The sequence below is a fragment of the Phocoena sinus genome, chromosome 3 (assembly GCF_008692025.1).
Source record: "Phocoena sinus isolate mPhoSin1 chromosome 3, mPhoSin1.pri, whole genome shotgun sequence".
NCBI classification, from domain to species: Eukaryota; Metazoa; Chordata; class Mammalia; order Artiodactyla; family Phocoenidae; genus Phocoena; species Phocoena sinus.
The window spans coordinates 53,942,308-53,968,313 of NC_045765.1; the positions used below are offsets into that span (position 1 = coordinate 53,942,308).

The 26,006-nt window shown below is 42.7% G+C and overlaps 2 protein-coding genes across 17 annotated transcripts in view; both read right to left on the reverse strand.

The window, feature by feature from the left end:
* Positions 1-26,006, reverse strand: part of LOC116751273 (protocadherin gamma-C4) — a 176,498-nt gene that overhangs the window by 63,135 nt on the left and 87,357 nt on the right. The window contains exons 1-3 of one of the 16 annotated variants that reach the window (XM_032626957.1): positions 25,123-25,648; positions 21,552-21,555; positions 11,633-14,004 (exon numbers count right to left, since the gene is read on the reverse strand). The exons of 14 other annotated variants lie outside the window; for them this stretch is intronic. In XM_032626957.1, coding sequence (XP_032482848.1) covers positions 11,633-14,004; positions 21,552-21,555; positions 25,123-25,515 — 2,769 coding nt within the window. In that variant the 5' untranslated portion in view covers positions 25,516-25,648. Of the gene's footprint in view, positions 1-11,632; positions 14,005-21,551; positions 21,556-23,019; positions 25,649-26,006 lie in introns of those variants that run through there. One more of the 16 variants, XM_032626959.1, reaches the window with a different exon arrangement.
* On the reverse strand, positions 17,065-20,379 carry LOC116750509 (protocadherin gamma-B5-like). Its single transcript, XM_032625242.1, is given in 6 exon segments — positions 17,065-17,076; positions 17,647-17,700; positions 17,702-19,008; positions 19,011-19,301; positions 19,304-19,976; positions 20,365-20,379. Coding segments are annotated over 6 exon segments (2,352 nt in total).

Here is a 26,006-nt window from a genome sequence, read left to right on the forward strand (position 1 = left end):
GTGATTAAGCCCTATGATTAAGAGCATTGGATAGTCATGTGAGTAGGTTGTAGGTGAAACAAGGACTGGTCGAGCAGGGGATGTTCAGAGGGCAAGAGAGCAGCCATCTTGAGTGGCCTGACCATACAAGGGGGTAGGAGGAAACAAGTGGAATAGAAAAAGGACAGGAATGGGAAAGAGAAAATACATGCCTATTATATTGTTTTGATTTTTGAACCATGTAAATGTGCTTCCTACCCCAAAGTAAAATAAATAAAAGAAAATTAGTAAGATTGAGGTAGATAGCAGACCTATAAGGATTCAAAAAAGGTGTCCCTGAGATATTATTAACCGGGAAAAGCAGGTTGCAGAACAGTATATGTACTGTAAGACGATCCCTGTTGTGCAAACAGCACACACATTTACATATACAGAAAAATGCTTGGAAGTATACATAATCAGGTATTAACAGTAGCGACCTCTTGGGGGTGAGTCTGGAGGCAAGGTGAGGGTGGTGAGGAGAATCTGATGTTTTATTTTCTTAAATCTCCTTTTAAATTGAAATATTGTTTACATACAGTGAAATGCAAGGATCTTAAGTTCAATGAGTTTTGGCAAATGTATACACCCATATAATCTACCCCCATCAAAATATGGAAAATTTCTATACCCTCAAGGGCAAAAGAAGTTCTATGATCATTAATACTGTTGCTTTCAGCTTCAAATGCTTAGTCACTGTTAATTCACTTAAGGAATATTTATTTAGAGCTTAATAGTGTCAAGCACTGTTACAGGCCTTAAAAACATAGCATGAGAAAATAAATAAATCCTTGTCATCTAGGAGCTATATACTTGCTGGTGAGAGAGAGCTAACACATTGATAAGGAGGAAAGTATGTACCAGATGAAAGTCATAGAATAAGAAGCAGTATCTTTTTTACAACATTACTGGGGACTCTACAGGATGTTTAAGGTAGGTGTGGGTATACAATCTTCCAAGTATATTCACAATATTAAAATCCAAAAATTTTATTATTATTGCTATGCACTTTTTATCCTAAACATTCCTTATCTGAAATTTTACTGTTTATAAGCCAAAAACTGATGGTGAAGAAAAACTGAGCTTAAAAATGTCCATGGAAAACATACAATCAAGTGGGAGAAAAGTAAACAACAACAAATTTTAAAAGCCTGATAAGTTATAATCCAAACAGAATTCCAGAGGCAGAAAAGAACTGAGTACCAGGACTAGTCTCAAGAGTCGGGTGAGTATGAATTAGAGACAGTGAGGTTCTCTGGGTGCTGGTTGTTTCTAATAGTGAAAAAAAGATCAATAAGAAAAATAAAACACAGGAGTAGCTCTGCCATGAGCCCAAAAACATACCTGTGTAGAGCTATCAGGAAGTTTATCATGCTCAACCTGGTAAAGTTCTACCCATCTGAAGGGATTATCACAATGGAAGAAATCAGAGTAAAAGAATGGTGACCATATGCCCAACCACACTCTTAACATCTGCACTTGGATGTTTCTCAGACTCTTAAGCTTAACATGCTTACAACTCAACTCTTGATTTCTTTGAAATCTACCCTTCACTAGTCTTCCACATCTCACTAAATGGTACCTTTGTCCATCCAGTTCCTTAATTCAGAAACCTGGAAATAACTCTTATGCCCCCCTTTTCATCCTTTATTCAGTGAACAATTTTTTATTAAGAATCTATCACGTTAAAAAAAAAAAAAGAAAAGAAAAGACAAACTATGACAAAAAAAAAAAAGAATCTATCATGCGCCAGGCAATGATATGAAGAATATATAATAATAAAGAAAACAGTCCCTGCCCTTACGGAATTTACATTCCACCCACTCCATTATTGTCTTGTTGGATATATTTCCTAAATACATCTCCAATCTACCCATTTATTTCTTTTTTTGTATAAATTATTTTATTTTTTTATTTTTTATTTTTTTGGCTGCATTGGGTTTTCATTGCTGCGCACGGGCTTTCTCTAGTTTTGGCGAGCCGGGGCTACTCTTTGTTGCGGTGTGCCGGCTTCTCATTGTGGTGGCTTCTCTTGTTGTGCAGCACAGGTTCTAGGCACACGGGCTTCAGTAGTTGTGGCCTGTGGGCTCAGTAGTTGTGGCTCATGGGCTCTAGAGCGAAGGCTCAGTAGTTGTGGGCTTAGTTGCTCTGCGGCATGTGAGATCTTCCCCAACCAGGGCTCAAACCCGTGTCCCCTGCATTGGCAGGCAGATTATTAACCACTGTGTCACCAGAGAAGTCCCTATCCATTTATTTCTATATCCACCGCCTTCCCTTGAATCCAGTGCAGCACCATTTCTTACCCGGAACACAGTCTCCCCTCTGTTCTCCCTACTTCCACTTATAACCCTCATATATCTATTCACCACACAGCAGCCAGAGTAATCTTTTAAAAATTTAAACCAGGGCTTCCCTGGTGGCACAGTGGTTGGGAGTCCGCCTGCCGATGCAGGGGACACGGGTTCGTGCCCCGGTCCGAAAGGATCCCACATGCCGCAGAGTGGCTGGGCCAGTGAGCCATGGCCGCTGAGCCTGTGCGTCTGGAGGCTGTGTTCTGCAGCGGGAGAGGCCACAGCAGTGAGAGGCTCACGTACCGCAAAAAAAAAAAAAAAAAATTTAAACCATATCTTGTCTCTGCCTTGTTTCAAACCTTTCAATAGCTCCTAAGTACAAGGTTACTTAAAATGTACCTCACTTACTTATTTTCCATTTCTAACCTCCCTAGCCCTTTTAAATTTGCTCACCTTTTCTTTTCTTTTTTAAAGGTCCTTTATACATGCTATTCCCTCTGCCTGACAATTTCTTCTTTAATCTCCTTGTTACCTAGCTAACTTATATTCATCCTTCAGATAGCACAGTAAGAATCACTTCCTGAAAGAAGACTTACCTGACCCTTCAGACTAGAGTAGGCCTCTCTATTACAAGCTCTCTTAGCACCCAGTTTTTCGCCTTGGTGGCATTTATCAGGCTTGTAAAAGATCATATCATAGAATGGGGGCCCATTAATTGCAGAAATCATATCTGCCTGTTCATTGATGCACCCTTGGCACCTAGGACAATGCCTTGCATATAATAGGCAGTTAATAAATATTTGTTACAGAAATGAATGAATGATCCACTCTACTAGACTTGGGGCAGACACTAGTGTTTGCTCTGTTTGGGGGTGGACTCTTCCAACCTACTCCTGCACAGAATGTAAGGCTGAACTTACGCAGAGGTGATTTAAGCTTATACTATATTCTCTTACATTATATTCTCATACAGTATGAGAATAGAGCACCCTACACCTCTTTTTTTTCAAAAGCATATGCAATATACAAAAATCAATAGTTTTTCTGTAAACTAGCAATCAGAAAATGAAATAAGAAATACATTTTACGATAACATCCAAAAGCATCAAATGTGTAGGAATAATTTAATAAAAGATATCCAAAACCTAAAACATTGCTGAGAGAAGTTAAAGAAGACCTAAATAAGTGGAAATATGAAATATATACTATTCTCCTGGATTGGAAGTCTCAATATGGTTAAGATGACCCCTCCACCAGTAGATTTATAGTTTCAAGGCAATCAATCCCATTCAAAATCCCTTCAGGCTTTTCCCCTCTAGAGAGTGACAAGACAATTTTAATTTATTTGGACAGGTAAAGAACTAAGAATAGTCAAAACAGTGTTAAAAAAGAAGAAAAAACTTGGGAGACTTACTACCTGACCTCAAGACTTATAAAGCTACAATAATCAAGACACAGTGGTATCGGCAAAGGGATGGATAGATCAATGGCACATGATGTAGAGTCTAGAAATAGACCCATATATATAGATCAAATGATTTTCAACAGGCGTACCAAAGCAATTCAATAGGAAAAGGAAAAGTTGTTTGACAAGTGATGCTGGAAAAACTGGGCATCCATATGGGAAAAAAGAACCTTAACCCCTACCTCACTGAATCGCTGCCTCATACCACATATGCAAAAACTACTTTAAAAAATGTAAAAAGAAGAGTCAGTAGGTATAAAACAAGTGCCCCTTGTTCACCAGGAATATTCACTGCCTCCTCTAACGTACTGCCAGAACAATGTTAAATAAGGTAAAGCCAGTAAATGAAAGTGACACGTATGTGTTGAGATGCTTGCCTTTTCTTGGTTTCCAAGCTTTAGCAAACTTTTCAGGTGAGCATCAGAATCCAGGTTGAAAATGCCAAATTATCTGATTTGTTGAATTCCTTTTGGAGACCAACAGCCAGGTGGAATTTATAATAAAATTAACATATCTTGCACAACAAAACCCACACCAACAAGGAACCCTACCGTGACTAACCAATTAGATGCATTCTAATGCATCTTTCTCCTAATATTCTCTTTCTTTTGACTTACCAGTAATTCTTTCACTCTTTTCAGTGTTTCCATATTATCCACTTTACGTATTTTCACTTTCCAAAGGTAATTGTTTTTCCTTTTTTGTGTGTGGTCGTTGTTGCTATATTTAGACGGCAAGCTTCCAAAACGACTGACAGTAAAATATATAATGGGGGGCTTCCCTGGTGGCGCAGTGGTTGAGAGTCCGCCTGCCGATGCAGGGGACGCGGGTTCGTGCCCCGGTCCGGGAAGATCCCACATGCCGCGGAGCGGCTGGGCCCATGAGCCATGGCCACTGAGCCATGGCCGCTGAGCCTGCGCGTCCGGAGCCTGTGCTCCGCAACGGGAGAGGCCACAGCAGTGAGAGGCCCGCGTACCACAAAAAAAAAAAAAAAAAAAAAAAAAAAAAAATATATATATATATATATATATATATATATATAATGGGGAATTTTATATGCAACTGTTAGTACATAATTTTTGAAGTGTTTATAAACTGCAAGTTTGGTGAAATGCCACACTACCATTATTGGGATCCATTTGTACAATTACCTGATTAAAAGGAATGTCTCGATTTGGCATTCTGTGCTAGCTCAAATTCACTCAAAGTATTTGAATTGAGTATTTAACTCAATAGCATGGTGGAGTAGGAGATACAGGCATTGGGTCCCAGATTGGGATCTGAGGTGCAGACTTGGGCAATGGAGGTGCCAGGAGGGTTGTTCTCATCCACGTGGACCACTTAGGAGGACTGATGGAAAACTGGAGCATTGTTGTTGACATCGCCACTGTGCTGTGTGATGCTTCTGCTGGAGGAGAGTGATGCCTTATTTCTGTCAGCAGCTGTGATGGTAACATTGCACTCCAGGGTTTGCTCCCACTCTAGGGCCCCATCTGTTACAAGCTTGTAGTAATTATTGGTGAAAGAGTCAATTCTAAAAAGTGTATTTTCTTGTACCAGACATTTGACCTCCCTGTTTTCTCCTGAATCTGGATCCTGTGTTTTAAACAGAGCAGTTACTATCTGAGGTGCAGAATCCGCAGGAATTATTATGAAAATAGAAGTAAAAATAATCTCTGGGGGGAATTCCCTGGCAGTCTAGTGGTTAGGACCCCACGCTTTTACTGCCAAGGTCGAGGGCTCAATCCCTGGTCGGGGAACTAAGATCCTGCAAGCCGCCAGTCGCGGCTAAAAAAAAAAAAACTCCAGTACTTTGTCATCATCATCTAGAATTTTGATCTCAACTACACTGGGAAACCAATCCCCCCCCACCCCCATTCCTTCCTTCCAAAACTATGGAATACTTTTTAATCTCTTCATATTCCGATGTACTTAAGGTTTTCATTTCTCCTCTACCATGATCAAGGCCAAACTGGATATGGGTACTCTGGGCTGCAAAGACATTCTTGATCTCCACTTTGATGCCCTTTTCCAGGTCAGTGGCCCTCAGCCTCATCATGGAGGCGCCTAGGGGCATGTCTTCTTGAAGGCTGACCCTGTATACATTCTGGCTGAAATCGGAGGTTGAGGGGTTGTAGTTGGTGTCGACCACCAGGGTCGGGATCCGAGTGGCTCTGTTTCTGGTGCTCCTCTCCATCTAATGCTGTCAGGACTAAGTGATGCGACCTCTGCTTTTCCCAGTCTAGTGGCTTTTCTAACACAAGTTCAATCTATTTGTTTCCACTGTTGGTCTATTTTACTTGGAAGACAAATATACAGTTGCTGTTAGGGTGATAACTTTGTAAAGGAATTGCTTCCATCATCAGGATCTTTTGCAGGTACTATTGCAAACCTTGCTCCAGGCTGGATCAACTCACATATTTAACTCAATAGCACTCCTGCTGAACTGGGGAGTATTATCGTTTACATCTTGACTATCTATATTAACGTGAAAAACATTTAAAGGATTCTCAACTACCACTTATAAACGTATGATACGAAGTATAGTATGTCGGCATACCTGCTCCAGGTCCACCCTGTTACTCACAAGTAAATCCCCACTTTCTTCACTTGGAGTGAGGTATTCTTTTTCCACATTAACTTGCAGCTTCTGAGTCCATTAAGTCCTGGACACCCAGCCCCAGATCTCTGGCAAGGTGCGATTAGGAAAGTCACCCCGTGGAAATATTATGGGATCTCCTTGTTTACCTCTGTTTCTACATGGGCTGATGGCAATGCTCTGAGTCCCTACTCTAGAACTGCAACCTGAAGAAATTAGAGGTCAAGGTTCTGAAGAATTGAGAGCAAAGAGAAAGATGTTTCTCACTGGAATTTGCAAGTTGAGAAGCAGTAGTACAGTTTTATTCAGGCAATTAAATATTCTTCGAAGTTTATATTCTCAATGACTCCAGCATATGAAACCAAAGCAATGACTTCTTTTTATTTCTTCTAGACATTTGAGAGTATTTTTAGATTGAATCTCTCTTTTTATTTTTATTTTTTGGTGGGGGAAAAGGCTTTACTTTTTTCATATACACAGTCTCAGGATGAACTATTGGTTGGATCTTCAGCTATAAATATATAGAAAGCTTCTAGCAAGTTTCACAACATAGAAATCTTATGGATTGTGGATTGTATACAATACATCCCATTGTATTGTCTGGAGGAGTACACAAATCATTATTACTTTTCCCAACATTATTACTTTTCCCAACTTTTTTAAAAATTTGATAAATCTTCAGTTCCTTATCTTTATATAGCTAGATCAGAGAGTTGGCTCTTATTAGGAGTTTGATGTAGAGGGAAAGCACACGTAAAATGGATTTGCACTATGATTTTTCCCCAAGAGATTACTTTCTAATCATTGAATTCAAGCCTTTTTTTGAGTATTTAGAAGGTATACAAACCACTGTGTGCAATTCTTCAGAGACTTAAAGATGAACTAAGAAATTATGCTTGTCCTCGATGATTATTAAACATAGTAGATCTTTTTATGGCTTCTCTCAGAAAAATTGTGGAGGTACTGATTTCTTTTTACATATAGATAAATTATTTTATCTCCTCTATGGTCCATCTGATGGCAATTTCATCACATTTTCCTGAACTAGAGCTCTTCCAATTTGGTATCCAGAAAACGTATCCTCTATCAAAGAGTTTTTTCAATTATCTTTGCCATTGGCTATCTTTTCCTATCAGTGTTTTAAAAATGTGTCCTAAAGAGTGTGCTCTATTATTGATAACATTTCATTAGGTATGGTTTCCTAAAAATGAACTCCAAGTGTAACATTAGATAATAAATCTGTTTCTTTCCTAATATATACAGTCATTAGTTTGATCAACATGCAGTCACAACTATGTGTTTGCTTAAAATTTTTTAAAATAGCTTTATTGAGGTATAATAGATATATAAAGAGAGGCACATATTTAATGTGAAGGCGTTTACTTTCTTGAACTTGATATCTTGCATAAGGAAAAAGCAGATTTTTCACCAGAACTAATCAATTCATGATCACAGCTATACTCTGTGACATATAACTGAGAAAACTGTAATACAATCCACTCGTTTATCATTAGTCTTCTAATGCAGCTGAAAATAATCTATGGGTTGAGTAGTCTCAACAAGTTGTACAGACTCAGCAAGGATCCTAGGCCATTGCTGCTTCAAGGAGGGTATCTCTTATAGAATGGAAATGGGGGAAGAACGATGATAGATTACATTCCAATTTTAGGTGCTATAAAATAGAGGAGCTACAACTTTTAAGTTATAGCTGAATACTTTAACTAGATTAAGTGAATGCATACCCACCTTCCATATAACACAAAGGAAGATAAGAAAAGTCCTTGACATAATTTCATTACTGAAACCAGAGGAAATAAAATCCAAGCCCATTGTCCAATTACTCTAAAAAAACCAATCAACAAATAACCTAATTATCAATCCTAAATTATCAACAAATATCCTAAAGCTAAGATTGATATTCTGTGCAGCCATTAACTTAAATTCTCATGTGGCCAAAACCAAATAACTCCAGCTTTCAGATTTTGGTGATCCATTTTCCATTTAAATCATCCTAGCAATTCTATTGGAGTAAATTGGTCCTTAAATAATAAGTTACACAGGACCCTTGTTTAAGTTAAACTATCATTCAGAGAGAGAAAAATTAACATTCATAAAATTGTCTCATCAAAAACAATCTTCCCCCTATCTTTCATGACCCCAAACAGGGCCTTCTCAATCAAGAACGTGCCTAAGCACTTAAGATTTTTACAGTAGCTTTCATAAAATTGTTAGAACAGTTTTACTTCCACTCACAGGTCATCCCATTGTATTGTCTGGAGGAGTACACAAATCATTATTACTTTTCCCAACAGAATGTCAAGTGTACTGATATTGAAAGCAGGACTCCTTTTTCTATCAACAATGTTAAAAAAAAAAAGGACTACTGTTAATTAAGTACATATTATGAACCAGACGGTTTATATGTTATCACTAGGCTTCACCACAATCTTTCAAATTACATATTGCAATCCCTATTTTGCTGAAGCTGAAAGCAATTGAATAACATCAAAGGTCACACAGTTAGGAGTTACCTCATTACATAGCTGCTGTTTCTCTGTCACACTACATCTTGGAATACTGATATTAGGTAATCCCCAGAGCACATACATTTGTTCATTCATTCACTCAGCAACTATTTAATGAAGCCAATTTAGCTCATACTGGAAGCATAATTGAGATCACTGATACCTGAGATACAGCCTAAGAGTCATCACTATTCATTGCCCTAGCTCTTAATGATTTGTCCCTAAATCAAGTTACATGAACAAAGTCAGCGTAATTGGACTATACTAGTTTAGCTTCCCAAATAATTTCTATTGTGTGTTACGTCTTTCATTTTGAATCAACCACCACAAGAAAACTGGCCACGTGATAAACATTTTGATAGCTTTTACAAAACAACAGAAGTTACATTTCTCTCTGTTTTCCTTGGTATTATTTAGAAAGCTCTACTTATTAAATTCCATTTGGAACTTAATGTCAAATGAAGTTTGCCATTTTAGATATGCTCAAAAACTTCCTTCAAGGGGGAAAGGTAAGCTGGAATGAAGTGAGAGAGTGGCATGGACGTATATACACTACCAAATGTAAAATAGATAGCTAGTGGGAAGCAGCCGCATAGCACAGGGAGATCAGCTCGGTGCTTTGTGACAACCTAGAGGGGTGGGATAGGGAGGGTGAGAGGGAGACGCAAGAGGGAGGAGATATGGGGATATATGTATATGTATAGCTGATTCACTTTGTTTAAAGCAGAAACTAACAGACCATTGTAAAGTGATTATACTCCAATAAAGATGTTTAAAAAAAAACTTTCTTAAAAAAAATAAGGCAAATAGATCCACTCTATATTTCCTTTTTTTTTTTATTTTCCTTTTTTTGTCTTGGCTGTCAAGAAGCATAAAGTGACATGTGAATTTCAGTAGCAGTAACTGCCTCATTTTAGGGCAACTTGATTATCTTTCATTCTCCAAATCGTTTTCAATCTATTTTATAAGTCTTGGTTTTAATTACCTATTGTATTTTTGAAAACAGATAGGCAACAAGTCAGGAGAAAATAATTAGGATGTTATGATTTCCTTCCCCTTTATAGAATTCACCAAAAGAGGGCTTTCCTGATGGCACAGTGGTTGAGAATCTGCCTGCCAATGCAGGGGACACGGGTTCAAGCCCTGGTCTGGGAAGATTCCACATGCCACGGAGCAACTAGGCCCATGCGCCACAACTACTGAGCCTGCGCTTTAGAGCCCATGAGCCACAACTACTGAGCCTGCGTGTCTGGAGCCTGTGCCCCGCAACAAGAGAGGCCGCGACAGTGAAAGGCCCACGCACCGCGATGAAGAGTGGCCCTGGGGCTTCCCTGGTGGCGCAGTGGTTGAGAATCCGCCTGCCGATGCAGCGGACACGGGTTCGTGCCCCGGTCGGGGAAGATCCCACATGCCGCGGAGCGGCTGGGCCCGTGAGCCATGGCCGCTGAGCCTGCGCGTCCGGAGCCTGTGCTCCGCGGCGGGAGAGGCCACAGCAGTGAGAGGCCCGCGTACCCCAAAAAAAAAAAAAAAAAAAAAAAAAAAAAAAAAAAGAGTGGCCCTGGCTTGCCACAACTAGAGAAAGCCCTCGCACAGAAACGAAGACCCAACACAGCCAAAAAAAAAATTAATTAATTAATTAATTAATTTTTTAAAAATCCTTAAAAAAAAAAGAATTCACCAAAAGAAACCAGGCTTCTCACAGGTTACAGCAATGCTTTCCCAAGAATAATATATTTTAGCATTTGATTTCTGTTCAACATTCTACAATAAGCGTAAGGTTCTCAGGAAACAGAATCTGTGCATTTTCGAGAAAATTGTCCGTGTGTGAGAATTATGGGAAATTTTAAATAAGAAGAAAGAATTAGTACAAACTTACCACGATATCAAAAATGTGCTCAAAACACAATCTGTTAACTTTGAATATTCCACAGAGTCACCATAATATCGTCAGTGTGGATAATGGGCAAAAGAAATATCTAAACTGGAAACACATATAGACTTGTATTCCTGAACTTTATAATGGGGATGAAAAATGAACAATCTCTTCAGTTTTTCCTCGTGACAACATTTACACCGTGCATATTTCAGTGAGAACGTTTTAAATAGAAATAAGAAATAAACTCACGATATTTGGAATTTCATGAATGATGTGAAACCATGAAGTAACTTAGGACACTGAGAAAGTATAATGTATGCATCCCTAATAACCAGAATTATTGCACTTGAAAAGAAACTAAACGCAATTCATATATTTGTTAGGCAATTTCATGTGTAGTCAGAAGCCGCTCTATTTATAATAGTTTATTTAAAATATGATTTATATACTTTTGATTGAATTAGATTTATCCCCTCTAGAAGAATCTAGAAGATAAACTGGCATCAGACGTTCAACATAAACCTGCTGGACGGCCGACGGGAAATAAAAACAGCAATCAAAAGCAGGAAGAGCTGTACAGTTGGTAAATTAAATTAGAAAAATTATATAGAGTATTAAAAAGTACTGTATAAAATGGATATAAAATTTTATATATAACATACACAAATACATTTTTTAAATCATTATAAATAGACGTGAGGAAAAGCCTGAAGGAAGTCGACCCGGTTGTCAATGGTGTCTGCAATGTTTATAAAATTTTCTTGCTGTCTGTTTCATAAATTCCGAATAAATACTAATTACCTGTAATAAGAGATATCTTGCTCAAAGCTCAGAGGAGAATGTTTGATATGCACTCACCTGAATTAATGCACGATTATCTTTAGAAAACACGGAATCGCCCGGGAGCAAGACAGGCTCGCTTTTCTCACAGCTCTCCTGGCTGATGAGCGTGTCCGCGTAGTTGGGCTGCGGGAAGATCACGTGACTCCCCCGCGAGTCTGCTGTGAGCGAGACCTCGTGGGAATAGGTCTGCAGGAAAGCCCGCACCCCGTCCACGCCCACAAACTGAGACGTAGGCACACCCGCTAACCCGCCTCCTGAAGCCTTGAGCAGGCGCGACGTGTGCCAGCGCCTCAGCCTGAGCGCCAGCAGCACAATGACAAAGGCGAGGAAGACGCAGGAGACCGCAGCCACCGCCACCACCAGGTACAGCGTGAGGCCCGAACTGTCGGGGCTGACGGGAGACTCAAGGCTGCCTAGATCAGCCAGGACGTCGGGGATGCTGTCCGCTACTGCCACTGTGAGCGTGACCGTGGCCGAAAGAGCGGGCTGGCCGTGGTCCTGGACCGCCACCACCAGGCTCTGCTTGAGTGTGTCACTGTACAGCAGGGCCCTCGCTGTGCGCACCTCGCCCGTGTGCAGCCCCACCGCGAAGAGCCCCGGCTCGCTGGCCTTGAGGAGGCGGTAGGACAGCCAGGCGTTCTGGCCTGAGTCTCTGTCCACAGCCACCACCTTGGTCACCAGGTAGCCGGGCTCTGCGGAGCGAGGTGCCAGGTCCACGCCCGTGGAGCCATCGGTGGGTACGGCGGGGAAGAGGATCTCTGGCGAGTTGTCGTTCTGGTCCATCACGAACAGGCTCAGCGACACGTTGCTGCTGAGTGGAGGGTCCCCGCTGTCATGTGCCATCACTTGTAGCTGCAAGTCTCGGAATTGCTCGTAGTCGAAGGAGCGCAACGCATACAGGACGCCAGTGTCTGAGTTTATGGAGACGTAGGAGGACAGGGGAGCTCCCTGGAGGCTGTCCTCCGCCAGGGAGTAAGTGACCCGGGCATTCTCTCCATAGTCGGGGTCATGGGCGGTCACAGAGACGATGGGCGCTCCTCTGGGGTTGTTTTCTAGGATATATGCGGAGTAGGAGGCACGAGAGAAGACGGGTGGATTGTCGTTGGTGTCTGCCACGTTCAGGGTGATGTGAGTTTCCGTGGACAGGGGCGGACTTCCTCGGTCAGTGGCAGTCACCGTGATGTTGTAGCTAGGAACCAGTTCTCGGTCTAGGAGTGTGTCTGTTACTAAACTATAATAATTTCCATAAGCCTTTTCTAATTTAAAGGGCAGATTCCCTTGGATGAAACAAATCACTTGTCCATTTTCCCCAGAGTCTTGATCGTTTACATTTAGAAGGGCAATTAACGTCCCTCTGGGAGAGTTTTCCAGAATGGAGCTGGAGAGAGAGGTGACTACTACTTCAGGGGCGTTATCATTCACGTCCAAAACTGTGATGAGGACTTTGGCTCGTGCAGAATATCCTGCGTTATCCATTGCTTGCACTTCCATCTCGTAGAATCCTGATTCCTCGTGGTTCAACTCCCCTATTGTTGAAATTGTTCCTAAATTACAATCTAGCTTGAAAAGTTGGGCCGCTTTGTTGTCCACATACCGGAAGGAATACATCACTTCCGCGTTGGCTCCTTCGTCAAGGTCGGTGGCGTTTACCAGAAGCAGCTCAGTGCCCACGGCCACATTCTCCGGAACGCTCACACGGTACTCGGACTGAGCAAACGCTGGTGCGTTGTCGTTCACATCAACGACCATCACACGGATGCGCGCGGTGCCAGTGCGGACTGGATAGCCCGCGTCGGAAGCCGTGAGAACCAGGTGGTGAACGGCCTTTTCCTCGCGGTCCAGGGCGCGCTCCAGCACCAATTCCGGATATTTATTACCATCCGCTCCGCTTTGCACGTCCAGGGAGAAGTGAGTATTACTACTGAGCTCATAGCTCTGGAGTGAATTCTTCCCTATATCCGGATCCCAAGCGTGGGGAAGGGGGAACCGCAACCCAGTGGCTGCATTTTCACTCATTTTTATTTCTAATTCACCTTCCTGGAAATACGGGGCATTATCATTAATGTCCCTCACTTCTACCACTACCCCGTATATTTTCACTTTATCCTCCATCAGAATCTCCAGATTTAGTTGACACTTGATGGCCCCCATACAGAGCTCCTCCCGGTCTATCCTGCCGGCAGTGACCAAGCTGCCGCTTCGTGGATTCAGAGCAAAAAGTTGTGTCCTACCTCTGGAGACGATGCGGACTCCGCGCTCCTCCAGTTCCCAGGGCTCCAACCCCAGATCCTTGGCGATGTTCCCCACCCTAGAGCCTTTCTCCAGCTCCTCAGAAACCGAATAGTGGATTTGGGTGCATCCAGTTTCCCACTGAACCCCCAGGAGAACTCCCAGCAGGACCAGCTTTTTGCAGTCCTGGTGCAGTCGCGGTGGAATCATTGTCACTTTCCTTGAGGATTATTTCCAGTTCTTCCCTTGATCACCGAAGTCCGGATCAGCTCATCCGTCCTTAAAATCCGACAGCTGGGGGACCCGAGCTCTTCCAATCAGTTTCCTCACAGTCCCGGAGATGGCTAGTTTCTATCCGTGCTTTGTGCTTCAACGCGAGTGCCCAGCTAGCAGGACCTCTCTCTGCTTTTCTCTCCCTGATTGGTGAACAGCGGCGCTCAGAGTCCTAACCAATTACTGCACAATCTTGATCTCCGGGAAAGGATTTTGGTTTTCAGACCTTAAATAGCTCCACCTACTGTTCTCCAAATAGGGATGGAAGTGGAGCCAACCAAAACTACAGTATTCATTTTACTTGGAATTTCAGTGAGCTTCTTTTTATTTCCCTGGAGTTTTCATACAGAGTCACTTTCTTGACATTATTTTCTGTACCTGTAAGCGTATTCTGATTTTTCCAATGAGCTTTTACATGAATCTGAAGTTTCTATACACAGTAAATTTAACTGTATATTTTAGTGCACCTGCTTTGATATCACCCCCACCACACATACACACCTACTATGGGAATCTCCTTAGGAGTTTCATGTTTTGAGAAATTATACAATAGAATAATTTAAAAATTCTCACCCAGCTAAAATCTGTGGCAGAATTTTTTGGTAGATTCTTAAATTTGCCTAAATGGAAGAACTACTTTAACATGTGGTTGACATTTAACATTTTAAAATCAAATTTTCACAATAATATGGAAACCTAAAAATAAGAAACTTGATTGTACACATTACCAGAATCACACCTCGCAGGAAATCAAGTGAAGAAGACACAGTAACATTTTTAGAACAAAATGGAAGCATTCCAACTGGCATTTGCTTGAAATAAGGGTAGTACTCTACTAATATATTTCAAAAGAATATTTAGTTATCTTTGATAAAGGAGGCAGGAATATACAGTGGAGAAAGGACAGCCTCTTCAATAAGTGGTGCTGGGAAAAATGGACAGGTACATGCAGAAGTATGAGATTAGATCACTCCCTAACACCATACACAAAAATAAGCTCAAAATGGATTAAAGACCTAAATGTAAGGCCAGAAACTATCAAACTCTTAGAGGAAAACATAGGAAGAACACTCTATGACATAAATCACAGCAAGATCCTTTTTGACCCACCTCCTAGAGTAATGGAAATAAAAACAAAAATAAACAAATGGGACCTAATGAAACTTCAAAGCTTTTACACAGCAAAGGAAACCATAAACAAGACCAAAAGACAACCGTCAGAATGGGAGCAAATATTTGCAAATGAAGCAACTGACAAAGGATTAATGTCCAAAATTTATAAGCAGCTCATGCAACTCAATAACAAAAAAACAAACAACCCAATCCAAAAATGGGCAGAAGACCTAAATAGACAGTTCTCCAAAGAAGATATACAGACTGGGGCTTCCCTGGTGGCGCAGTGGTTGAGAGTCCGCCTGCTGATGCAGGGGACACGGGTTCGTGCCCCGGTCTGGGAAGATCCCACGTGCCGCGGAGTGGCTGGGCCCGTGAGCCATGGCCACTGAGCCTGTGGGTCCGGAGCCTGTGCTCCGCAACGGGAGAGGCCACAGCAGTGAGAGGCCCGCGTACCACAAAAAAAAAAAAAAAAGATATACAGACTGCCAACAAACACATGAAAGAATGCTCAACATCATTAATCATTAGAGAAATGCAAATCAAAACTACAATGAGATATCATCTCACACCAGTCAGAATGGCCATCATCAAAAAATCTAGAAACAATAAATGCTGGAGAGGGTGTGGAGAAAAGGGAACACTCTTGCACTGTTGGTGAGAATGTAAATTGATACAGTCACTGTGGAGAACAGTATGGAGGTGCCTTAAAAAACTACAAATAGAACTACCGTATGACCCAGCAATCCCACTACTGGGCATATACCCTGAGAAAACCGTAATTCAAAAAGAGTCATGTACCAAAATGTTCATTGCAGCTCTATTTACAGTAGCCTGGAGATGGAAACAACCTAAGTGTCCATCATCAGATGAATGGATAAAGAAAATGTGGCACATATATACAATGGAATATTACTCAGCCATAAAAAGAAACGAAATTGAGCTATTTGTAATGAGGTGGATAGACCTAGAGTCTGTCATACAGAGCGAAGTAAGTCAGAAAGAGAAAGACAAATACCGTATGCTAACACATATATATGGAATTTAAGAAAAAAATGTCATGAAGAACCTAGGGGTAAGACAGGATATAAAGACACAGACCTACTAGAGAATGGACTTGAGGATATGGGGAGGGGGAAGGGTAAGCTGTGACAAAGCGAGAGAGAGGCATGGACATATATACACTACCAAACATAAGGTAGATAGCTAGTGGGAAGCAACCCCATAGCATAGGGAGATCAGCTCGGTGCTTTGTGACCACCTGGAGGGGTGGGATAGGAAGGGTGGGAGGGAGGGAGATGCAAGAGGGAAGAGATATGGGAACATATGTATATGTATAACTGATTTACTTTGTTACAAAGCATAAACTAACACACCATTGTAAAGCAATTATACTCCAATAAAGATGTAAAAAAATAAAAATTAAAAAAGAATAAAAAAAAGAATATTTAGGATCAATACCCTGTAATAAGCCATGATGGAAAAGAATATGAAAAAGAATATATATATATATATATAGTATATGAATGACTTTGATATACACCAGAAACTAACACAACATTGTAGCTCAGCTATACTTCAATTTAAAAAAAAAAGAGAGAGAGATTGTTTAGGAAAATTAGAACCCAAAGAATATTATAAGCTTACCTTTTTCTGGGAAACAAACCTAATTCCAGTTACTGAGATTCACTGGTAATACATTGGAAGCCCATCAGAATACAGGGAAAAAATCCTCACTGTTGTGCTTTCATGTGTGTAAATATTTAGATTCTGAGGATAAACATGTTTGGCAGGTATACCATAAAATAATATCTTTAACACTGGGATGAAATCTACAGGTAGCTCTGAGAAAAGGTAGGGCACAAAACTGATCTATTCAATGGCACTCAAAGAATCCCTAGCAAATTGTACCTAAAGAAAAGCCTTAAGAAAAGCCTTATATGCCAAGATATTGATGTTCTGAATAAGAGAAACGCCCACAGGAAAAAAATATTGTGCTTCCATTAAAATATTTGAATGGCAGCGGCATCATAATACCCACTTCTCACAGTAAGAGAGATTTTGTTTGTGGATAAAGAATAACTCATGAAATTGTCAAAATATTTAAAATACTTGAGGGTTAATAATGGAGTTACTAAAAAATAAATAAATAAATAATGGAGTTACTGACCCACTGAGAAAGGGACAGAAAAGACAGAGAGGGCAAACAAAACTGAAGTGATAGTAGATATAATCTGTTTAAGATTTTCTTTCCTAAATATTGGTTTAAAAAATAAACCAAACCCATATGCAGATGAAAGGCATTCATTGAAACTCACGTAAATGGAAGCAACAGAGCTAGAGTTTAACTTGTTATCCTCCTCAGTGACACTTACTACTAAAAGAGCTTCATTAGAAAGATCTTGCGGGGGCACCATTTCTGGGGTCATGGTGAGAAAACTGAACCTTGTTTTCTGAGAATCGGCAACGTAACAGATTGTAGGAATAAGGCAAGGTTCCCTTGTTGTAGTTCGGAGAAACCCCTGGACCAGTCTTAGAACAGAGATCAGGCTGAAAGCAGCACCAGGTGGCCAGGCTAGAGGAGCATCGCAGGCGCAGAGCAATGGCCAGAATCACCACGAGGAGGAAGAGCCCCGAGATCAAGGCCAAGGTCACCACCAGGTAAAACTGCAGCTCAGCCTGTGGGTCGGTGGGCTCAGAGTGGTCACTGAAGTCCGGCAGCGCCTCCTGCAGGCTGTCCGCGAAAACCAGGAGCAGCGTGGCGGTGGCCGAGAGGGGCGGCTGTCCCCCGTCGCGCACAGCAACCAGCAGGCGCTGGCGGGCCGCGTCCCTGTCGCCCAGGGCCCGCGCAGTGCGCACCTCGCCCGTGTGCAGCCCCACGCTGAAGAGTCCGGGCTCGCTGGCCTGCAGCACGTGGTAGGACAGCCAGGCGTTGTGTCCAGAGTCGGCGTCCACCGCCACCACCTTGGTGACCAGGTAGCCGGGCTGCGCAGCGCGCGGCACCATGTCGAAGAGCGCCGAGCCGTCGGGCCCCAGCGCCGGGTACAGCACCCTGGGCGCGTTGTCGTTGCGGTCGCCCACCAGCACGCGCAGGCTCACGTTGGTGCTGAGCGCGGGCGAGCCGTGGTCGCGGGCCTGCAGCGTCAGCTCGAAGGCGCGCAGCTGCTCGTGGTCGAAGGCGCGCTGCGCGAACACCACGCCGCTCTGTGCGCTCACGGACACGTAGGACGACAGCGCGCGCGGCTCCAGGTCGCTGGCCACGATGGAGTAGGAGACGTGGCCGTTGGGCCCCAGGTCGGGGTCGGAGGCGCTGACTTGCGCTATGGAGGCTCCAGGCAGGTTGTTCTCGGCCACGTGGATCACGTAGGAGGCCTGGTGGAAAACCGGAGTGCTGTCATTAACGTCGCTGATGTGTAGAGTGACACTTGCGCTGGAGGAGAGTAGCTGCTTGCCCCTCTGGGTGTCTGCGATGGTGACTGTGTACTCTAGGGTCTGCTCCCGGTCCAGGGCCCCATCTGCCACAAGCTTGTAGTAATTATTGGCGGAAGATTCAATTCTAAAAGGAGCTCTCTCTTTTATGAGACATGTGACCTCCCCGTTTTCTCCCGAATCTTTGTCATGTGTTTCGGACAAAGCAATCACAGTTCCTGGTTCTGCAACCTTGGTTATGGAACTAGACACCGAAGGGAAAACCACCTCTGGGCCACTGTCGTTCTCATCTAAAAATTTCAGTATAATTTTACACTCGGTGGCTATGCTTCCACCGTCCTGGCCTCTATGCTTATAGTATAACTGCTACTGCTTTCAAAGTCTATAGGGCCTTTGGATTTAATTTCTCCTCTTTGATGATCTAGCACAAACATATTTGCAATATCTCATAGTGTTTTGAAGGAGCAGGTGATCTCTGCACTGATGCCTTCATCCTGGTCAGTGGCCTTCACCTTTAGCACCAAGGTGCCCGGGGGCGAGTTCTCACGCAGGCTAACTTTGTACACATCCTGACTGAACACTGGGGGGTTATCGTTGGCATCAGTGACCTTGATCCTGATTTGAGTTTGCCAGTTCAGACCGGATCACCCCCGTCCACTGCTGTCAGGACCAGGAGGTGAGAGCTCTGTTGTCCCTGGTTCAAGGGCTTCTCCAACACTAATTCTGGGGAATTCTTACCTTCAGTCTTACCCTCAACCATCAGAGAGAAATGCTCCCTATAGGTGAGTTGGTGCCTCTGCAGAGAGTTAAGCCCTATATCTGCATCTATAGTTGATTCCAGGCCAAACCGAGTTCCTGGAATTGCAAGTTCATTGATTTGTAAAACAATGCTATTTTGGGGAAAATGAGGTGGATTGTCATTTATATCTTCTATCATCACATTTACGTGAGAAACATTTAGAGGATTCTCTGCTACAATTTCTAAAGGCACGACACACAGAGGGTTTTGGGGGCAGGGTGACTCCCAATCTATTCTGTCACTCACAAGTACTTTCCCATTCTCCATGTTTACAGTAAAGTACTGTTTCTCTGCACTAACTCTGAGGTTGCGGGTCAATAAATCCCGTACAGGCAGCCCCAGGTCCTCAGCGAGATTCCACACCACAAAGCCTCTGTCCATTTCTTCTGGAATAGAATAGCGGATCTGTTCGGAGAGTGCCCCGCATAACAAAGGCATCAAGAAAGGGAAGATTACTTTGCCCCCGCTGGGTACCGCTCCTCCGCTTCCCCTTATTTCCCATCCTTCTGTGCATTGCTGCAGGCTCCAACGTTAAGAAAAGATGATTTATAAATTTCGTTTAAAATACCTACATCGACTACATAGAAAACTCGATGCTCCCAGTTTGAACACATCCCAATCTGTATTCTGGAATCAGGTTTGCCAAGTAGAGAGCCTGAGTCCAGGCTACTCTCCTTTCCGACTTGCTTCTGTGACTAGACAAGAAATCACTGGGGCAGATACTGGACGCTAGCTCTTGCAGCGCATTGGCCAACAGCGGCCCTCGGAGTCTATTTAGAAAACTGCAGTCAGAAGCCTTGTAAATAATGGGATTTGATATTCCAACAGATATGTTGAACTGATGTACATAGGGAGTGAGGCAGTTTAGGAGTTTTGGATAGGTCTGTTTTCCAGTGTTTACTACCAAAGAGGGTTCCATAGAGACGGGATCCTATAGAAGAGCCATTAACCTAGTAATGAGAAAAGTTTGTCATTTTCTCATTAGAGGCAAGGCACATATTGGAAGAACAAGGCAAAGTCTCCTCTCCAGATTTAGAACAAAGACCACGTGGAAAAAGAGCCCCACCATGTGGTATGAGGAAATTTTGATAGCCATGAAATGACACCCAGTATTATCTTCAATCTGATATGTGTATGATTTTCCTCCTCCTTTCATCAGAGGAAACTGGAGGAGAGATCAAAGCTGTATAGGTTTTACTCAGGATAAGGATAGCCAATACCATAAATTCTTCTTGTTCCTTATAAAAGAGATTTATGAAAAGGATTACGAAGTATTTTACACTTTCATCATAAAGAGAATATAAAAGCATACCCTAGGTTACTATAGGAATTTAATGACATGAAATGGGAGGGTTTTATTTTTATCCTTTTATTTAACTGTACCATACGTTGCCTCTCAACAGAACTTTATCACTACCGCTAATCAAAACAACCTTCTTAATCTCAAGTGTCAAAACCAACATTTCCTTTTTGTTCTCTAAGAGCTTGGTTGCCAACTCCTAACAAGTTCAGACTATGTTAAAAAAAAGTATGAAACAACCTCCCTCTTCCAGCAAACACTTCATATTCTTTTTATTCATCTAATTTCAGTTCAAGTAAAAGGCCTTAAATCTTTTTTCTCAGTTTGGAATCCCATAAGCATAAATTCTATCCCTAGATGCTCAAAACACTAACATTTTTCTTGATTTCAAGACAAATTTAGGCATCTGTTGCAGGACTTCCCTTTCCTACAGTTGAAATTCTTTTTGTCCAAACATTAGATACTCAATTTTTAGTTAACTATAGTAAGGTCAATTCTGAAATGAGAAGGGATATCTTGAAAGGGAACACGAACATGCAAGTAATTTGCACCAAATATCTAGAAGTGGTGTGAGAGTGCTGAGCTGAACTGACTGTGGAGATGATTCCTGAGATCAATACCCCAGATAAGTTTCCTTCCCCCCCTTGACTTTCCTAAACATTGCTGCAGATAACACATTATTAGGTAACTATCAGGGCTTCAATAACAAATTGGTTCTGAATATAAGAATCGAGTATACTTATACTTAAAAAATGAGTTTACATGAAACTAACACAACATTGTAAATCAACTATACTTCAATTTTTAAAAGGAGTTTACACACAGATTTAGAGAATAGACTTGTGGTCGCAAAGGGGAAGAAGGGGTGGAGGAGGGAAGGATTGGTATTTTGGGATTAGCAGATGCAAACTATTATATGGATGGATAGATAAACAACAAGGCCCTACTGTATAGCACAGGGAACTATATTCAACATCCTGTGATAAACCATAACAGAAAAAAATATGAAAAAGAATATATATGTATAACAGAATCACTTTTCTGTGCAGCAGAAATTAATACAACATGGTAAATCGACTACAATAAAATTTTAAAAAATGAGTTTACAAAGGAAATGAAAAAAGGGAATCCAAGACTCCTAAGCATAGTGAAAACAAACAAAGATATCCAGAGGAATACCAGCTCAGTCAGTCTCATGGATTCTAAGTATCCACTCCACCTCTTATATTCACAAACTGTTCCATACAAATAAATCTGAAAAATGGAAGCATGTCCAGCAGATTTGAAAATAACTTTTTGAGAAGGACTGGATCAAAATTAAAAGCTATTTCTGTAGGAGAATTTACTACATTAAAAAAAAAAACCTGCAACAGGAGAGGCTACAGCAGTGAGAGGCCCGTGTTCCTCAAAAAACAAAAAAAAAACCTTCAACAATACACAGACACTAAAGTACAAGTAAAAGAATAAAAGGAAAGAACACCAGTTCTACAATTCAACTATTTCTTCAGAACAATCTAATGACTTCACTGTAGAAGTAGAAAAGATGTCTAGAACTTAAGACGAAAAAGTGTGCTCTATATTTCCACTCCCAAGAGACCCTCATATCTAAAAGGCAGTCAGTAGGTCTTGTTTTGGTGGGGTAAATAAATGAGACAAAATTGAAATAATCAACAGGATCTAAATGTATTACCAGCCACCAAAAATCAAAACAGAATTGTTTTGTGCTCAGAGAGAAGCGTATGTGTGTAAAAGTGTATATGTGTGAATGTGTGTGTATATGTATTATAGAAAAAGAGCTAGAGTAAGTAGGCTATTGAATCAACAGGCTCAAATATGAACATTAGAAGTAAAACAAATAATGGTAGAATATAATTATAGATCAGTGGAGGCAATATGAAGTCGAATTGATGTTTATGAATCATTAATTTGAATCATAACCAGTTTACATTGATAGTCAGACACTGGTGATAGAAAAATATTACTAAAATTCAACTTACAACAAAGCAAGCCATGATAACTGAACTGGACCTTTGAATTAAAACAAAGAAACAAAAGAAGCTGACAAAACCAAAAAAAAAGCCTTTCACAAAACCTTTCTGAAAATTGATGAAAGGTAAATTACAGAAACTCACGTTTCGCTTTAAATATATAAGAACACATGCCCCACCCCAAACAGTTTTTATAACGGGCTCGGAAAAAAGTAACTTAAAAGACCTGTGCAGAGATATCAACAATTGGGAGGCAGGAAATAAATCTCACCTGATTACTGGTAGGATCACATTTGCCTAAACCGGTAGCTGAATCTTCAGCTATCAAAAGAGGCTCGCTTTTCTCACAGCTCTCCTGGCTGAGGAGCGTGTCCGCGTAGTTGGGCTGCGGGAAGATCACGTGACTCCCCCTCGAGTCAGCGGTGAGCCAGGCCTCGTGGGAATAGGCCTGCAGGAAAGCCCGCACCCCGTCCACGCCCACAAACTGAGAGGCGGGCACACCCGCTAACCCGCCTTCTGAAGCCTGGAGCAGGCGCGACGTGTGCCAGCGCCTCAGCCTGAGCGCCAGCAGCACAATGACAAAGGCGAGGAAGACACAGGAGACCGCGGCCACCGCCACCACCAGGTAGAGAGTGAGGCCTGAGTCATCAGGGCTGGCGGGAGACTCAAGGCTGCCTAGTTCAGCGAGGACGTCGGGGATGCTGTCAGCCACGGCCACGGTGAGCGAAACGGTGGCAGAGAGAGGGGGCTGGCCATGGTCCTGGACCGCCACCACCAGGCTCTGCTTGAGTGCGTCTCTGTCCAGCAGGGCCCTCGCTGTGCGCACCTCGCCCGTGTGCAGCCCCACCGTGAAGAGACCTGGATCGCTGGCCTTGAGCAGGCGGTAGGACAGCCAGGCGTTCTGGCCTGAGTCTCTGTCCACAGCCACCACCTTGGTCACCAGGTAGCCGGGCTCTGCGGAGCGGGGTGCCAGCTCCACGCCCATGGAGCCATCTGTGGGGACAGCAGGGTACAGGATCTCGGGTGCATTGTCGTTCTGGTCCAGCACGAATATGCTCAGTGACACGTTGCTGCTGAGCGGCGGGTCCCCGCTGTCATGTGCTGTCACCCACAACTGCAGTTCATGGAATTGCTCATAGTCGAAAGAGCGCAGCGCATACAGAATGCCGGTGTCTGAGTTTATGGAGATGTAGGAGGATAGAGGTGCTCCCTGGAGGGTATCCTCTGCCAGAGAATAAGTGACCCCGGCATTCTCTTTGCTGTCCCTGTCGAGTGCAGTCACCGAGAAGAAGGAGGCCCCTCTAGGATTGTTTTCAGGAATGTAGGCAGAGTAAGAGGAGTGAGCAAAAGTGGGCGGGTTATCGTTGTCATCTGCTACATTCAGTGAAATATGAGTTTCTGTAGACAAGGGTGGACTTCCCCGATCTGTGGCTGTCAATGTTATATTATAGCTCTGTACCTGCTCCCTGTCCAGTGCTCTGTTTGTTACCAACTTGTAATAATTTCCGTAAGTCTTTTCTAATTTAAAAGGCATATTGTTAGGAATGAAACAGGAGACTTGACCATTTTCTCCGGAGTCTTGATCTTGCACATTTAGAAGAGCAATCACAGTACCTGGAGGAGAGTTTTCCAGCACTGAATTCGTAGAAGATGTGATAGTTATTTCTGGAGCATTATCATTCACATCCACAACTGTGACCAACATCTTAGCAGTGGTGGAGAGACCTCCACCATCTTGGCCTTGAATTTCCATCTCATAGAATCTGTATTTCTCAAAATCCAGAGAACCTTGTATTAAGACTTCTCCAGATTGAGAATCCAACTGGAATATCTCAGAAGCTTTGCTTTCCATATTCAGGAATGAATATACCACTTCCCCATTGATTCCCTCATCTGGATCAGTTGCGTTTACCATAAGCACCCGAGTTCCGGAGCTGAGGTTCTCAGGAACACTCACTCCATATACAGACTGTGTAAACTTTGGGATATGGTCATTTACATCGAGAACCACCACGCGGATGGAAACAGTGCCCTGGCGGATGGGATCTCCTCCATCTAAGGCTGTGAGGAGGAGGTGGTGAGCAGCCTCTTTTTCCCGGTCTAGGCTCCCCTCCAGCACTAGCTCAGGATTCTTGGCCCCATCCGTTGTGCCTCGCACTTGCAAAGAAAAGTAATTATTAGGGTTGAGCTGGTAGCGCTGGAGGGAGTTCATTCCCACATCTGGATCCCTAGCATTAGGAAGAGGAAATCGCGATCCCGGAGTTGCATGCTCACTGACTGTTATCTCTATTTCCTCCTCCCGGAAGCTGGGGGCGTTATCATTAATATCCATTATTTCCACCTCCACTCCGTAAATCTTAAGGGTATCTTCCACAAGTATCTCCAGGTTTAAAAAACAGGAGGAAACCGCCTCACAGAGCTCCTCCCGGTCTATCCTATCAGCAGTGATCAAGCTGCCACTTCGCGGATTCAGAGCGAAAAGCTGAGTCTTTCCTCTGGAGACGATGCGGACTCCGCGCTCCGCCAGCTCCCTGGGCTCCAGCCCCAGGTCCTTGGAAATATTGCCCACGAAGAAGCCTTTGTCTGTCTCTTCCAGCACCGAGTATCGGATCTGCCCAGCCCCAGACTCCCGCAGCGTCCCCAGGAAAATATACAGTAGGACCAGCCCGCTGCGGTCCAGGAGCAGTTGCCGATTCGCCATGGCAGTGGCTGAGCCTATATTCCGCGGTTTCTTGAGCTGTTTGGTTCTAAGATGCAGCTTATGCATCTACACAGTCACTCGCCAAGTACATCCAAAATATATTAGAGAGCGAAGAGAAGTACTTTTAAGTTTCCAGCATCACGATCTGTGAGTATCCACTTCACTCTGCTTTGTGTTGTAGAGGTAGGGGAGGGAGGGACTCTAGCTCGCAGCTTCCCGTTTCCCTAATTGGTGAACAGCGGCGCCTAGAGCCCAATCTTATTATTGCAACGAGAAAGAAAAGCTCAACTAATGTTGCTTGTCCTGAAGTTATCACACTTACCTCTTTGAGAATCACAAGTATTTGTAAAGCTTAAAATTGCAGACAATAAAGTATTATGTAATGGGATGTTAAAGGTTTACCAAGAGCACTTATGAAAAGAGTGATTATTTAAAAGGCTTGCTAATTAAAAAAATTCAAATACTACTGGAACTGAAAACTTGCAGGTTAGATTTGGTTCCTCCTGATTTTTACTGACCGAAGGGAACAGCATTTGTGGTTGTGTAACTAGCACGGT